The following is a 14040-nucleotide window of genomic DNA, read 5'->3' on the forward strand; positions in this document are numbered from 1 at the left end:
CCAAACTATACATAGCTTTGGGAGAAAAAAAAAAAATACACTTTCTGCTCTGTTTTTATTTTACCACTTAACTAATTCTTCAACTTATTAAATAAATGGGGATATTAGTACACCTGTTCCCCCTAGTTTTCCGAGATCTCTTTAGCTTCTAGGAGCCTCTGGGTTAGGAAATGTTTTAATTTTGGGATATTGTAAATTACTGAAGTGACTTCCAGTGCTTGTCAAACTTTAGCTAAGGCTACATGATTTTGCTGATATTATTACAAACTACATCGACACCAGTTTCACATGCCTGCTGTATTTTGTAACAAATGGCTTATTATCTTTGACTTTACATTTCTTGACATTACACAGATAAGGAACTGTATATGCAACTGCAACCATCATGTTCGTCAGCATCTTTAGCCATTCATCAGATTGAACAATTAATAAGGTATTCAGCTATGACAAGAAGAAACCTATCTCTAAAGGCTGAGAAATTATTGCAGTAATCTAAACCCAGTCTTATCCTGAGGCTTCTTACGAGGGGGAAAAAAATATCAGATGCTCTTTGCAAGCTGCTGGATTTTTTTCACACCCCAGTCCAGCAAGAAAGAACCTGCAATCACAAGGTCACTGAATGTAAGATTTCATGATACTCTTGTGTTAGTGATGACAACTACAGAAACTGGGGCAAAAATCCAACTGCCTTCATTAATGTGCCTGCAAAGCATGTGAGCACACGAATACAAGCAAGCCATAGCCCAAGTACACACAAGTAAATTAGTCAGCTCTGCACTTTATTACTTATTCACCTATAAATATTACCTCTAAAGTAAATGGAAACATTTCCACTGAGTTGAATAACCTCTAGATCAGGTTTAACACACAGATGAATGTGGCATTTCCCAGTGTAGGGAAGGAAAAAAAAAAAAAAAAAAAAAAAGGTACCCACACAATCTGTACACGCAACTTTAAAGATCCTATATAGATACTTCTACAGGCATCTATGCTTCAGTGATACTTCCTTAGGTAATCAAGTGAGCATGTGCATACATGTGTTTAAAGATAAGCATGTATACAAGTGCTCCACTGGACCCATAATGGGAATCTAACCACATAAGGTAAATGCAATTTTCTTCTTGTACGCTTGCATACGTTCATTTTCATCAAATACAGGTGGTCAATGCATTTACAGTCATACTGAGCTTTGAAATTCATGCACTTCCCCAAATAGCCAAATTGCATTTATCTTTCAGGCATGCTACAAGACATGAGTTTTTGAAACAGCTTTTAGGGAGGCCCGAGGAACAAAGGAACTGCAACACTGGATCATATCCAAGGTCCTGCCTCTGACAGCAGTCACCACCAGCTGCTTCACAGAAAGAAACACGAATCTGCAGTAGGTAGATGAGGATAATCTTGCACACGTTAGGGTTCATCCTCGGTTCCAGCTACTAAAGACTGGCTTGAACTCTGAAGCCTGAGGTATAATATCCACTTGAAAATGTTATCATTATTAATTATCAGAGCTCCATATGCCCCTGCTATCTATGTAAATGTTGTATCGTATATCTGACTACTGCCTCAGCGGAATCCTTTAGTAGTCTTCAATCTAAAAAAAGTTGTATAAAAAACCCCACATATCTCCTTGTCTCAGTTCTGAATTTGCCACTTCGGAATTTAACAGACTAATAGGAGCAGAAACAAAAATCTTCTTTTTTATCTTCTTGTATAATTTCTTAAATTGTGCATATTAATCATGCCCCTTCTCTTTCATTTTCTCTTTTCTAACTTGAACATCTTTTTATCCTGTTTTCATTAAACAGTTTTTCCAATAATCTAATCTTTGTGGAATAAAACATTTATCCGCATGAATCTGGTTCCTTAGCTATTTATAGGCTTGATTATTATTTTTTTTGTCTGAGGGTTTGGTGGGGGTTTGTGGGGGTTTTTTTAGTAATTTCTTTTCCAGGCATGAAAGATTAATCTATATTAGTTTTCAGAACATAATGCCATTACGGCCTATCAGTAACAACAGAATAAGGATTCCAGAATTTACTCCTGAATCAATTGTCTTGAATAGCTGCATAGTTAGAGAAAGACTGAGCAGCCTATATGGTGACAAAAGGATGGGTTGATGGACAGATCAAAGATCCTGGTACCAAAATGAAAATGATCACAAGAAGATGGGTAACATGACTTCATCGTGACGCTGGCAGTTTTGCATGGAAACACACCGTGCTCTTCGTCAGAAAAGGGCTAAGCGGATTGCCTGAACACAAAATACCTGATTTATCAATTTGCCTATACGTATATACACTTTTACAAGGGATGAAATAGACAATTATAAGTATGGAAACAGTTGTCAAGTAGTGGAGCTTAACCCACCTGCAAATAAAACTGAAGTAAGAGCACAATTGTAAGAGTAATGTTGAGTAAGGGGAAAAAAGCGAGTACAAGTAAAAATGAAGATGTATGCAAATTTGTTATAAATATAAGGACATTTTACCAGATGGAGAAATTGGGCAGTTCATCGTCATGTTCTCACACCCGCAGAGTTGTTCTAAAACTACTCTTCATGAAAGCAAATATAATTGGCTGCGCAAGTAAACTGTTTAAATAAATCTTGATATTATATAAGAACCATATGAAATTATTTTCTTTACTTATCTGAGTACATCATCTGGAAACACAGAGAAGTTCTGCCTCTTGGCCACTCTTTCTAGAATCACTATGCCCTATTCAAAATTCTTTATACTTTATTGGGAAGTGGAAGAATGCTGAAGGTCTTTAGTGATACAATACCCACGACAGCAAGAACGTACCTAACTACCACCTATTAAAGTGTCAGACACCAATAAAATGGATTCATTCTTGTTTAATAACAATTAGAGTTATTACTAGGAATACGTTTAACTGCTGCTACCAGCATGAGAATAATGTAACCCATCTGCACAGCTCTTTAGATACATCCCTCTCAGCTGATGTCCATGCCCCCCCACTTCTTGCAAGAGCTGATATTCAAACTCCACCATGCAGTTTACAATATCCAAGGACCACAATGTGGTTGGAGAGGTACTGGCACCTTTCAAATGCAGCAATGGATCTCTGTCATTCAATTTCATCAGGACGGCAAGACAGATAATTTCTAAATTCAGATTTAAATGCACTGAAAATAAGTTTTAAAATAAACATCTTTCCTTTGCATTTTTGTGTCCTGGTTTCATTGATTACTCCCTGATCAGATATGAGTTCCAGTACTTACTATTCTTTAATGTAATATTAAAAATCCGATATTTTGTCAATGAGACATGAAAATACCAACCTAGAAACCTCTGCAAGTTTGCATACTGATAAGATGTGCCATTATACTGACAGTGACAGTCCTGGCACAGCTGAACTTACTTTGCTGAGTAGCACCAACTTTAGCCATGACTTATGGCAATTTTAAAATTAAAATTCCCACATAATTTAAGCAAAATTATAATTTTAAGTGTTTCATATAACAGAAATTGTTGTTAAGAATGTTCATATGTTTTAAAATACTAAGAGGATACCTCAGACCAGGCATATTGTTCTGCAATATAATTTATAACCATCAAAATTAATAAAAAATTTTCAAAATCAATTCCTAGTCAATTATTGATAGACTTTATCTCAATAAAGTATATATAGCAAAGCAGCTGGTTAAATACACACTGCGTATCCTATTAGGCATCATATTTCACACACCTCAAGAAAAAAATTAAGAGTTATTTTAGAACAAAATTGATTTTTTGGCATTTTGGTCTTGACAGTCTGTTTTTCAATATTGAAAGGAAAACCCACAAACCTACATTTTGGAGGATTATTGCTCTGTAAGAGCTATCTGATTGTGCTCAAATATTCTCAAACAGTTGGTGCTCACAGATTTATAGTCACTCATAATTTGCACTTGCAGATCATTACTCAGGCAAAAATCCCAATAAAAGTAATCTGGGAGTATCCGTATGAGTAGGAACTGCCTCCGAAGCAGTCTGCAAGAGCAACCACTCACATGGGTTGCACACCAACACTCTACATATGTCCACAGCACAGCCTCCACCTTCACACTCCCCAGCTCAACCTGTTCTGGTGCATTACTATTTATACAAGTTTTACACTTCAAGTACTTCTAGTATTCTTCTTTCTATTGTTCAGCAAGGACAGTCTTCACATCAGATCTTGAAATTTAGGTATGTGAGTCCAACAGAGACAGAAGGTTCATGTATGTGTTCTGTATAAATATTTATAGCTGGATATTTCTGGATTTGACGTGCAGCGTTTAACAAATCACTGGCAGCCCACTAAGCACTCCAGTGCAAGGCCTCCGAGAACATGCTGGTCATGCACAGCCCACCCATCCTCCTCCTCATCATTCCAGCTGTGGGCATAGCTGCCCAGTTTCTTTGCTACAGAACTATCAAAGCAGTAGAGGACAATCTAACAGAAAGCCTGATGACAAGCTAGAAGTTATGTTTGGAGGGAATAACTGCTAATTGTGAGCACGAGAAGAATACGTCAAACAAAAAAACAGAGAGAAGAGGACTAGGTGACTGGCCAGGCAGCACAGGGAAAAGCTGAAAAGCAAGTAGGAAATGCATTCAGTGGGGAAGGGGAATCCAGAAGCAAGGAAGCTTGCTAAAGGAACAATGAAAGAGGTGACAGGGAAAGAAGTAGAGGATGAGCAGCAGACACAAAGAATGAACATGCATTAAAACACATTAACAGATTAGCCATTAGCTCTTTCTTAGCCAAGAAAAATATCCTGAGAAGAGAGAACTAAAAATACCCAAAGACTTCTCTAGTCACACTTTCAGTTGCTATAGCTCTGAAGGGATGTAGCAGGGAGGTGGACAGAGGTTGTTTGTGGTCAAGAATGGGAGGAATGAACTGCATTCAATAATGACTGGAGCAAAGTAGATTCTCACCCTAAGGAGGCTGAGAAAAGTCTGAAAAACACTATGAAAGACTGTCCATCCTACTGAAAGCTTTGAAAGCCCAAAGCTTAGTTTTGCTCTGCAATACTCTTAAAATCATCTTTCCTTCAGATATATTTTAAAAAAAAAAAAGGAATGTTGTATAACCATAACATTTTTCATGAGTCTAAAGCTAGACCATAAAAACCTATTTCAGTTAAAGGATAAACACACATTGTCTAAACAAAGAAGAGAGATTTCTCCCCTTGTTTAGTTTATTCACTGTTATAAAATTTAGAGTACTGTAATGCATCCAGGAAGGGGAAAAAAAAAAAAAAAAAAAAAAAAAAGGTCTGTTTTCCTCCACAGGGTCCCCTGCGCCTGTGAAAACCAGAAGTTGACTCTTCCATTTTACAGCCCTTCTGTCAATACCACGCACCACAGACGTGACCGTTTCTCTCCAAAAAGAAGTGAATGGAATTATGTCATAAGCCTATCAACCCTGTTTTCCAGAGGGGCAATAAGAATGACATAAGGCAGACATCCAGGTGTGGTGAATGTTTCCAAGCTTGCCTGGGGGACCTGATTCCAAGCTCAATTAGATTTGTCAATTAGGCTTGTTTTGCAGTGATGTAATACTGCTCCTTGCAGGTCACTCATTCGACACACCGGAAATATATTCAGAAACAGATCCCCATGGAAAGTGGTCTGGACATGAAACTGAGACTTTGGTATGGAAGGATATTCACAAAGTTAGAATGTCAAATATATTCATTTAATATAGTTTTCCCAGAGTTTCACTATTGAATTAATCTTTCCAATGAAGCTGAGGAAAAAAGAACTTTATGTTCACGCAAATTTATTTCAAAGTCGAGATACCACATTAAAGGGCATCGCAGATAAAGTAATGGTGGAGAATTCTGAAAAAGAAATATGACTTAAAACCTAATTTTTTCAGTAGTCTGATTTACCATATAAGTTTATCCTCAGCAGGATGGAGGCCATTTGGGACCAACTATTCAGAAAAGCTTGTTTTTGTTTCAGCTGCCTACACTATGCGTTTACTACACGAATAGTCACAGTTCTGTCAATCTGGCAAGTGATATTAGCAGTACAACCTCTATATTAGTACAAACTGCACAATATATCTTTCAGAATTTACTGCATGACTGAAATACAAAGATGAAAGATCTCAAGTATCTAAATCATGCAACAGATTCAAAGTGTATAATCACAGGTTTTAAGAATTTTCATGTTAGCAGACTACACAATTAGCATGCTTACAGCTGAAAACATGTCCCAGAATACCAGACACAAACTAAAAAAAAAAAAGACAACCTAGCAGTATAGAAGGGTGCTGCTACAACATCAGCAAACAAAAGTTAGACTGCAGTTACAGATGACACCATGTAATAATTATACTTAACATTTACCATCAACTTTTCATGTTCAGATGCTGTACAAATAAAATACATAACCAGGTTTCACACGTGAGTGAGGTGGGAAATACTAATATCCTTGTTATGGACAATCCAAACTTTTTATTATTATTATTTATAAAGGTGCAAAGAAACCAAATGAGTTCCTTAGATTCCCACAGGAGTGAGAAATGGACACAATGAGGAGGGTCTTTCTTACTTTTCTCTTATTCTCAAGCATGCATACATACATACAGAATTTGTTCTTAGTCAAACAACAGCAAGCCAACCAACTTCCAAGTTATGAAGCTGTAAATCTAATTCATCTTTATTATTATTCTTTTGACATTTGTATCTAGCTTTACTGGGAAAAAAATGAAAATCTTCTGTTCCAAGGCAAGCAACTCATAAAAAATTGGAACAGAAAAAAAAAAATCCTAATTAAGTGTTTTGTGTAAACAAAGGTCATCCAAACTAACTACTGTGAGAATGTAAAAGTTTCAGTGAAGTTCTCCTTGGGAGAAGTTTTCCTTGGGAAAAGTTTCCCCAGTGCAAGGTAGAATTTCTGGTGCAACGAAGACCAAGGCCCACAACAGGGAAAAACAATAGGTCAAGGAATTCAACTTCGAGCCTATTCCCCAAACCTTTAACATTTTTTTAGGAAATGAAATACCTCACAGAAGAAATGCTGGAAGATACTTAGCTGAGGACAAGCAGCTCTGGAGGCTGGAACAGTCCTCAGTGATGTGGATATGCAACAAAACTAAGACTTGTTGCCTAATCTTCCATGGTTCACAGTATTTGAATTGGAAGATCACACCAGAGTCTCTCTTTTGTTTGTTTGTTTTGTTCTGTCTTAAGGAAACAAAAGCTTTCAAAAAACCTTTAAGATCAACTAAGTGCAGACTATGAACAAGTATTACAGAATGGGAAACTCTTTTCCTACCCATCTCATTCTGTATGTTTCTCAACAGATATCATTAATACATTATAAGCTGTGGCAAGAATGGAAAAAAAAAATCCAACTTTGGGAATCCACAGATAAATGTAGATTTATCAAGCCACCTGAAAAGCTTGACAGTGTCCATTTAAATCTAACTAGGCATTTTATTTTTTGAAGTAATGCCTGATTTATAGAAATGCTGATCTATGTTCTTAGATTCTTTAAAGCCTGACATTGCGATGAGTACGGCATTCCCAGTTTCACATCTTCTGGCACATCTAATTCACAAATTAGATCTTAACATCTAATTCACAATTAGATCTTGAAGATGAACTAAGAATGCCTTACACTTGAACTTCACAATGGTAAACACTGAGGGCAATATCCTGCAGAGAGACATGAGGAAATATCTGAGACATCAGAAGCACAGAAACTGTGTTACATCACATCCCGCTGTTACAACGTGCCAGGATACTTGTTATAAGGAGAAGTAGCATGACCCAAAATCCATATATAGGTTAAAGGTCTGCAGACAAACACACAGGAAACCACACAGCTCATCAAGTTCATCTGCGCAATGTCAATAGCTTCCTTACCACCACTCATCTCCTCAACACCGTCACAACATTTCCCCAGGCTCTTCTCTTCCCTGGAGCCCTTGCTCCAAGGCTTCCAAGGTGCTGGCTTCACTGCTGAGACTGAACTTTGGGGCTGTTGCATAAAACAGCTGCTGTTTTAGATGCACTTGGAAACATCAGTTCCAAAAAACAACTCCTAACCCTACTGTGCATCTGTCAGACTCCTGTTATCTGTAGATTTTTCACAAAGCTGGAAACTTTGTAAGAAAATGTACTTTTCAGCCTCTATAGCATCCTGCACTACCATACTTCTGGGAATTTCAAGTTCAGGGAACAGTGTCATTCTAAGCACACTCGCTAAAACAATCCCTTCCTTAGGAAAATGTTAAAATACACACAGAATACCCATAAATAATCCCACAGAATACCTATAAATAATGTCTCAGAGGCTGTTTCATTCAGTTTGTGGTAAATTTCTCCAGCTCTTCCACGAAAGGGAAAAACAGGGAAAAGGGGACCTACCAAAAGAAGACTGATTCAACAGAGTTAGGACTACACTATAACAAGTTATCTATATAGAATTATAACTATATCTAACTATAGATCTGAGGCCTTGTGCACTGTGCTTTCTGTCACAAGATCACAAACCTTTTCTTATGTGGTCTACAGAATAAAAACTAAGCAGCAAGCACTACTCACTGGAGAAAAGCAGAATGCAAATAACTTTTAAAATACAGGTGAATCCATCCTGCATCAGCACCTTTGGGGGATCTTAGTTGTGGCTGGTTTCAAAGCATTTTTTATCTGCTTAGAAATTATGGTAGGTCAAATTATTCTAGCGTGTCCGTAAAATCTGCATGGAACTCACTGGACTTTTTGAAGTATGTCACTAGGTAAAACCCTAAACTGACTTTGAGTATTCCCCCCTTCAGTCAAGTTGCAGAAATTCACAGTATCTGGGACCTAACTGTTACCAGCCTGAATAGTTAAAAAAAAGAGCACTTTTACAGCCACGGTTGTAGGCCCTTGAGATGCAGTAAAAGCAGGTGTTAATTATATCTAAGATACAAAGTTTGCATACACTGAACACAATCTCAGCAAGGATTATCTTGTTTTGTCCTGTTATCTCATGCATAGAGTGACCACACAAATTTGAGTGCCAACAACTCACGCCCCTGAGTATGAAGCCTGGCTTTGTCCTTCTTCAGGGCCTCACTGTGGAAGAAGCCACCCTAATGGCAGATACCAGTAAAATTACTCACAGAAGTCCAAAACCCACCCCAGACAGTAAGAGTAACCTAGCAAGAACACACACTTGGGTTATGATGCTAAAAGAGGCTGAGCACCCGCTATCCCCATCACCTTTGATCAGGTATCAGTACTTCACAGGCTAAGACTAATGTAGTCTTTAAGAAAGGTTTAGCAGGAAAAGTATTTGGGAAATACTGTTGAAGGATCGATTTTATTGATACATATAGAACTTTCTAATTTTTGTTAAAAACAATTAGTAGGTGGTTCAAACCCAGTGTGCAGCCATGACATACATTTTCATTTCTGAAGAACTACTATGCACTAAAAAAAAAAAAAAAAAAAAAAAAAAAAAGACTGGGCTATTTAGGGAATAGAAAACCTCAAAGTGATTGCTTTTAAGACTACGCGGAACTACACCCAACTGACTCTTCATGCATCTACCTGTCCCTTATCACAGTAGTATGTAAGCACCTTGTGAAGAAGCAGCAAGAACTTCCATAAAATATTTAAATGGGCCAAACTTTCCAAGCAAATGTTTCTTTCTCCAAACAAAACGATGGCAGAGAATTGTCAACGCTGATCATATTGCACAGTCTCTTACCGTTGTCTTTCTCTCACGCGTAACCTTAAAACACTTACTGTGATGAACTATAATTTTTAGTTACTCCCACTATGAAACAAGAAGCACTAAAAAAATTCCACAGCAAACAGAGTAAATACACGTATTTCTTACTATATAAAATTATGCATATGATTCTTCCTAAACAGTAACGGACCAGAAGAGCTCAAGTTAACTATGACCACTCACACATATTTATTTGTGCGTGCTAAATGGGAAAAAAAATATTTTGTTTGCAGTTGCTTCTGCTCTTTTTGAACTTGAGCATTCCTCAGTTGTAAGCAAGTAAAACCTAACAATTCACACTTAGGAACAAAATATTTCTGTGATTAGAAAAACATAGTGTCTGCATATTTGGCATCTATGTTCACCACATTCTCCTCAATAAATTAAACAAAACCACACAGACATAGCGAACACAACCTTTGGCTGAACTAGTTTTCGGAATATAAAATAACTAATTAATGCAAAAGAGGCTGCTGGAAAATTTGAGCACTTACTTAACAATAGAGCTGTTGGGAATGGACCACCGCTGTTGTTCATAACACATTTTGGGGAAAAAAAGCATCATCGAGATACACTTGTCTACTGAAATGCCAGTGAACCCGGTTCCTGAGGTCAGCGAGAAGGTTGCTGATAACTTTAATGGATGAAGAGCTGTACCTGGCATTAAGGAGGCTGAAGTCCTAAAGCAGCGAGATAAACGTTCTAGGAAAGTACTCATTTGCTCTGCAAGGTGAGAAGAGGCTGTAACTCAACTCTGCCTACGCAGTTAAGAAAGGGGTCGGTCGGGCACAGAGCGAGCAGGGGGCACGGCAGCGGCCCCACGGCACACGCTGTAAAACACCACACCGCACCACATGCGAAGTTGCGTTGCGAGATACGCACGCGTGGACTCGCACGGCTGAAAACCCAGCACTCAGTTACCTCCCCGCGCCTCGCCCTCCCACGCACCCCCCTCCACGCTCGGCCTATGCACTTAGCATATACATATTCATAAGGCGGCCGGCGCCCAGACCCCGCCCCGGGTCCGCCCCGGGAGCAGGGGTGGCTGGCCGGGGGCGACAGGTTGAGACGGAGGAAGGCGAGAGGGAGCCTGCGGGAAGCGGCACCCGATGCCGCCGCGGGGGCGAGCAGAGCCCCCCGGGAGGGGCCGCCACGCTCCGGCGCCGCCTGCGTGGCCCGGCCCGGCTGCTCCGCGCTCCCGGTTTGTGCTGCGGGGCACGGTCCCGCCTCGGAACCTTTGAGCCCCGCCGGGATGCCCTCTGCAACTTCCGCGTCCCCGGCGGCGTCGTGCCGGCCGCGGAGCCCTGCCCGGGGACGCGGAGCGGAGGCGGCCGGTCCGGTCCAGCCCTGCCTGCCGCCGCGCCCCGATCCCACCTTCGCGCTGGCGAAGTGGGAAGTCCCAGAAAAGCAGGTCCCGGCTACCTTCCCCAGGTAAGGGAGCCGGGCGCAGGGCTCCGGCTCCGCTTGTCGCTGCTGCCCCGGGAGGGAGCAGGTGAGCCCGGGAGTCCCCCCTCACGCACACCGCCGTCAGTAAAGCCGAGAGAGAGTCACCATCTGGGGAGGGGGTGGGGAGCTGCATTAGACGTGGAAGTCACTTACCGGCTTTGCAAGGATCCTTATAATCTATCGCCTCAGCTTTATCCTCCTCAGTGAAATCGTAAGTGTAGTCATAATCAAGGCCAGAGCAGGAGGAAGGCTTCCCACAGACAGTCCACCCGGCCAGCCACAGTGCCATCCTCCAGCAAAGCATTTTCATCCTCCCTCGGGCAGAAAGGTGCTGGGCAGGGTGCAGATGAATTAGGCGGCCGGTTCAGCTGTCCACGCCGGCTTGGGAAAGGAGGGTAAGGGATGGAAGAACCACCGGTTTTGGGGGGTTGGGGTTTTGTTGTTTGTTTGTTTTTTTTTTTCCTTCTCCACCTGGAGGCTCTTCCGAGAGGCGGTGCTCCCTAGGTAGCCCCAGTCAGACGGGTGCAGCACAGAGTGAGGAGCATGAGCGCCGCTGCCCCTCCTGCCCCCAGCCCGCCACCTCGCCGGGGAGAAGTCGCTGGGTGTGTGGGTGGGCGCGGGGGGTGGACTCAGGCCGGGAGATCCTGTCTGTCAGGGCGTCCCCTCGCCTCTGTCAAACCCCGGCCAAACTTCCCGCGGAGGAGGAGGCGGCGGCCGCTGCCCGCGTCCCGCTCCGCGCCCGGCCCGCGCCCCGCTGCGCGCCCGCCGCGCCGCCGACCCCGGTCCCGCTGCTGCTGCCAGAAGGTGGATCCGGGCTGCACATCAGCAAACTGCCACGGGGAGAGGGGGAAAGAGAAAGAAAGAAGGAAGGAAAGAAGAGGGAGCGGGGGGGTGGGGTGCACTAGAGCAAACCGCGGAGCCCTAGTGATGGGAGGCAGCAGCTATGCTGGAGGGAGCAGAGAAAAGTGTCAGAGCTTCCCCCACCGCAGAAACACTTACTCTAAGCTCTGTCTCTGGTCTGTCCCCCCCCCTCCTCCGTCCCCCTTTAACTTACGAAAACCTTGCAGGCAACTAACACACAGTCGTCAGCATCCTGCTTACTTATTCATACAGTCAGGGTCAGGATCCGGGCTGCTTCTGATCTGCTCCCTTGATAGTCTTATGGAAACACACGCGCATTCACTATATGCCTCTATCTCCATATAGCTTTCTCTCTAGATAAGCAGTGCATGGCATTTAAACAACAACAACAAAAGAATCGACATCAGATAAAACAATGCACAGATCGACACCCGGCAGCCAAACAAGCTCGAGAGAATGGGTGATGAGGAGGACGGTGAAGAAGAATTAACTGCAGTTTAGGAAACGGGGAAATAAATCAGTGGCTGTGTATTTCTCCCTCTGCTGCGGCTGCTTTGCAGTGTTAGCCCCATGAGCTGACGGGTGGGGGTGAAGGAGCGAGGGGGAGGGGGAAAGAGAAAAGTTTAAGCGTCCATAGTTTGTTTAAAACCGAGGAAGGCAATATAAAAGGTCCATTGGTCTCCAGAAGTTCAGCCAAGCAGCTGGGAACCGGTTCCAAAATGAAAGTAAGAACAAACAAACAAACAGAAAAAAAAAATAATCGAGGCAAACAAAAAGTAAAATTGCAGCGCCGAGGTCTTGCAGTCGGGCTTTCCTGTTCTCACGTGGATCTCCAGGAAAGTGGTGGAGGTTTATTTTCCAAGCGAAGTTTCCGCGGGAGCCGCCGCCCCGCTCCGCGGTATCCTGCTTGGCCCCGCCGCGCTTCAGCGCCGAGGCGCCCCGAGCCGCTGCCGGCTGCGCGGGGCCGGGTTTTGTTTTAAAGCCCGAAGAGGGATCAGCGCGCAAAGCCTCATTTCAGCCGATCAACCTGGAGAGAGAGGGAGGGAGGGGGGAGGAGGGGTGGAGATACGCGCTGCTGGAATAAAATAGGATCAAGCGAAGAAAAAAAATATAGGTAGCTAAAGATCTCCCTCCCTGCCTGCCTCCTCCCCTCCCCCGAGACGGGCAGCTCCACTCCTGCAGAAACGCCTGAAACTGTTTCAGACCAAGGTGAGACTTCTCCGTGGCAAACTCTACTCCTCCTCCTTTTACGAGTTTCCATGGAAAAGGGCGGGGGGGGGGGACGAGGGGTGGGTAGCGGGGAGTTTCTGCTGCTCCCCTTTCGCCGGGGTGTCACATTTAACACGCACTTTTGAAAGGGCTGCCGCGAAGAAGTGGCTGCGTCTTTCTCTCGCGTCCGAGCCTGCACAGGCTCGCTCTCCCCGCAGCACTTCCCGGCCGCCTTCCCCCTGTCGCAGGGGTGGAAATCCGGAGACAGTCCCTTCCCCCGGCTGTGCCAGGAGCGCAGGCAGAGCCGGCGGCGCGGCGCGCCCCTCACCGCTGCCTCGGGGCGCGGTGCCTGCCGGGCAGCCGCCCTGCGCGCCCCGTCCCTCCGCGGGCGCGGGCCGCCCGCGCCGCCCCAGGTGCCGCGGCGGGGAGGGCGGGGGGGGCCGCGGGCAGCGCCGGCGGGGCCGCGGCGCAAGGCGGTTACGCAGAGCCCGGGCAGGCACCGCTCGCTGTCGCCGCTGTCGAGGCTGAGCCGCTCCCAAGCGCGGGGGGAAGGCGAGACAAAAGCTATACTGCCCGCCCCACGCCGCTCCCGCTGCCCCTGCCCGCCTGCGAATGAAGGGCTGGTGTTGCTATAGATAGGTACTCTCGGCAGTTCATACCGTTAAAACTGGAAAGGTCGGTTAAGACAGAGCTAATAGCAGCTTAAGAGCAGAGCCCATTAAGGAGTCTAGCACCGAGTAACGTCAGTGCCTTTGGAGCATCCGTGTGTTGTGCTTCCTTACGTTTTTGG

The 14040-nt window shown here is 43.7% G+C and overlaps 1 protein-coding gene across 2 annotated transcripts in view; it reads right to left on the reverse strand.

The window, feature by feature from the left end:
* The window catches only part of TLL1 (tolloid like 1), a 142319-nt gene extending 128656 nt beyond the window's left edge, over nt 1-13663 (reverse strand). The window contains exon 1 of one of the 2 annotated variants that reach the window (XM_075500345.1): nt 11334-13663. In XM_075500345.1, coding sequence (XP_075356460.1) covers nt 11334-11490 — 157 coding nt within the window. In that variant the 5' untranslated portion in view covers nt 11491-13663. The remainder of the gene's footprint in view (nt 1-11333) is intronic. The other variant, XM_075500347.1, reaches the window with a different exon arrangement.
* Nucleotides 13664-14040: the final 377 nt, after the last annotated feature.

Source organism: Mycteria americana, chromosome 4 (assembly GCF_035582795.1).
Source record: "Mycteria americana isolate JAX WOST 10 ecotype Jacksonville Zoo and Gardens chromosome 4, USCA_MyAme_1.0, whole genome shotgun sequence".
NCBI classification, from domain to species: domain Eukaryota; kingdom Metazoa; phylum Chordata; class Aves; order Ciconiiformes; family Ciconiidae; genus Mycteria; species Mycteria americana.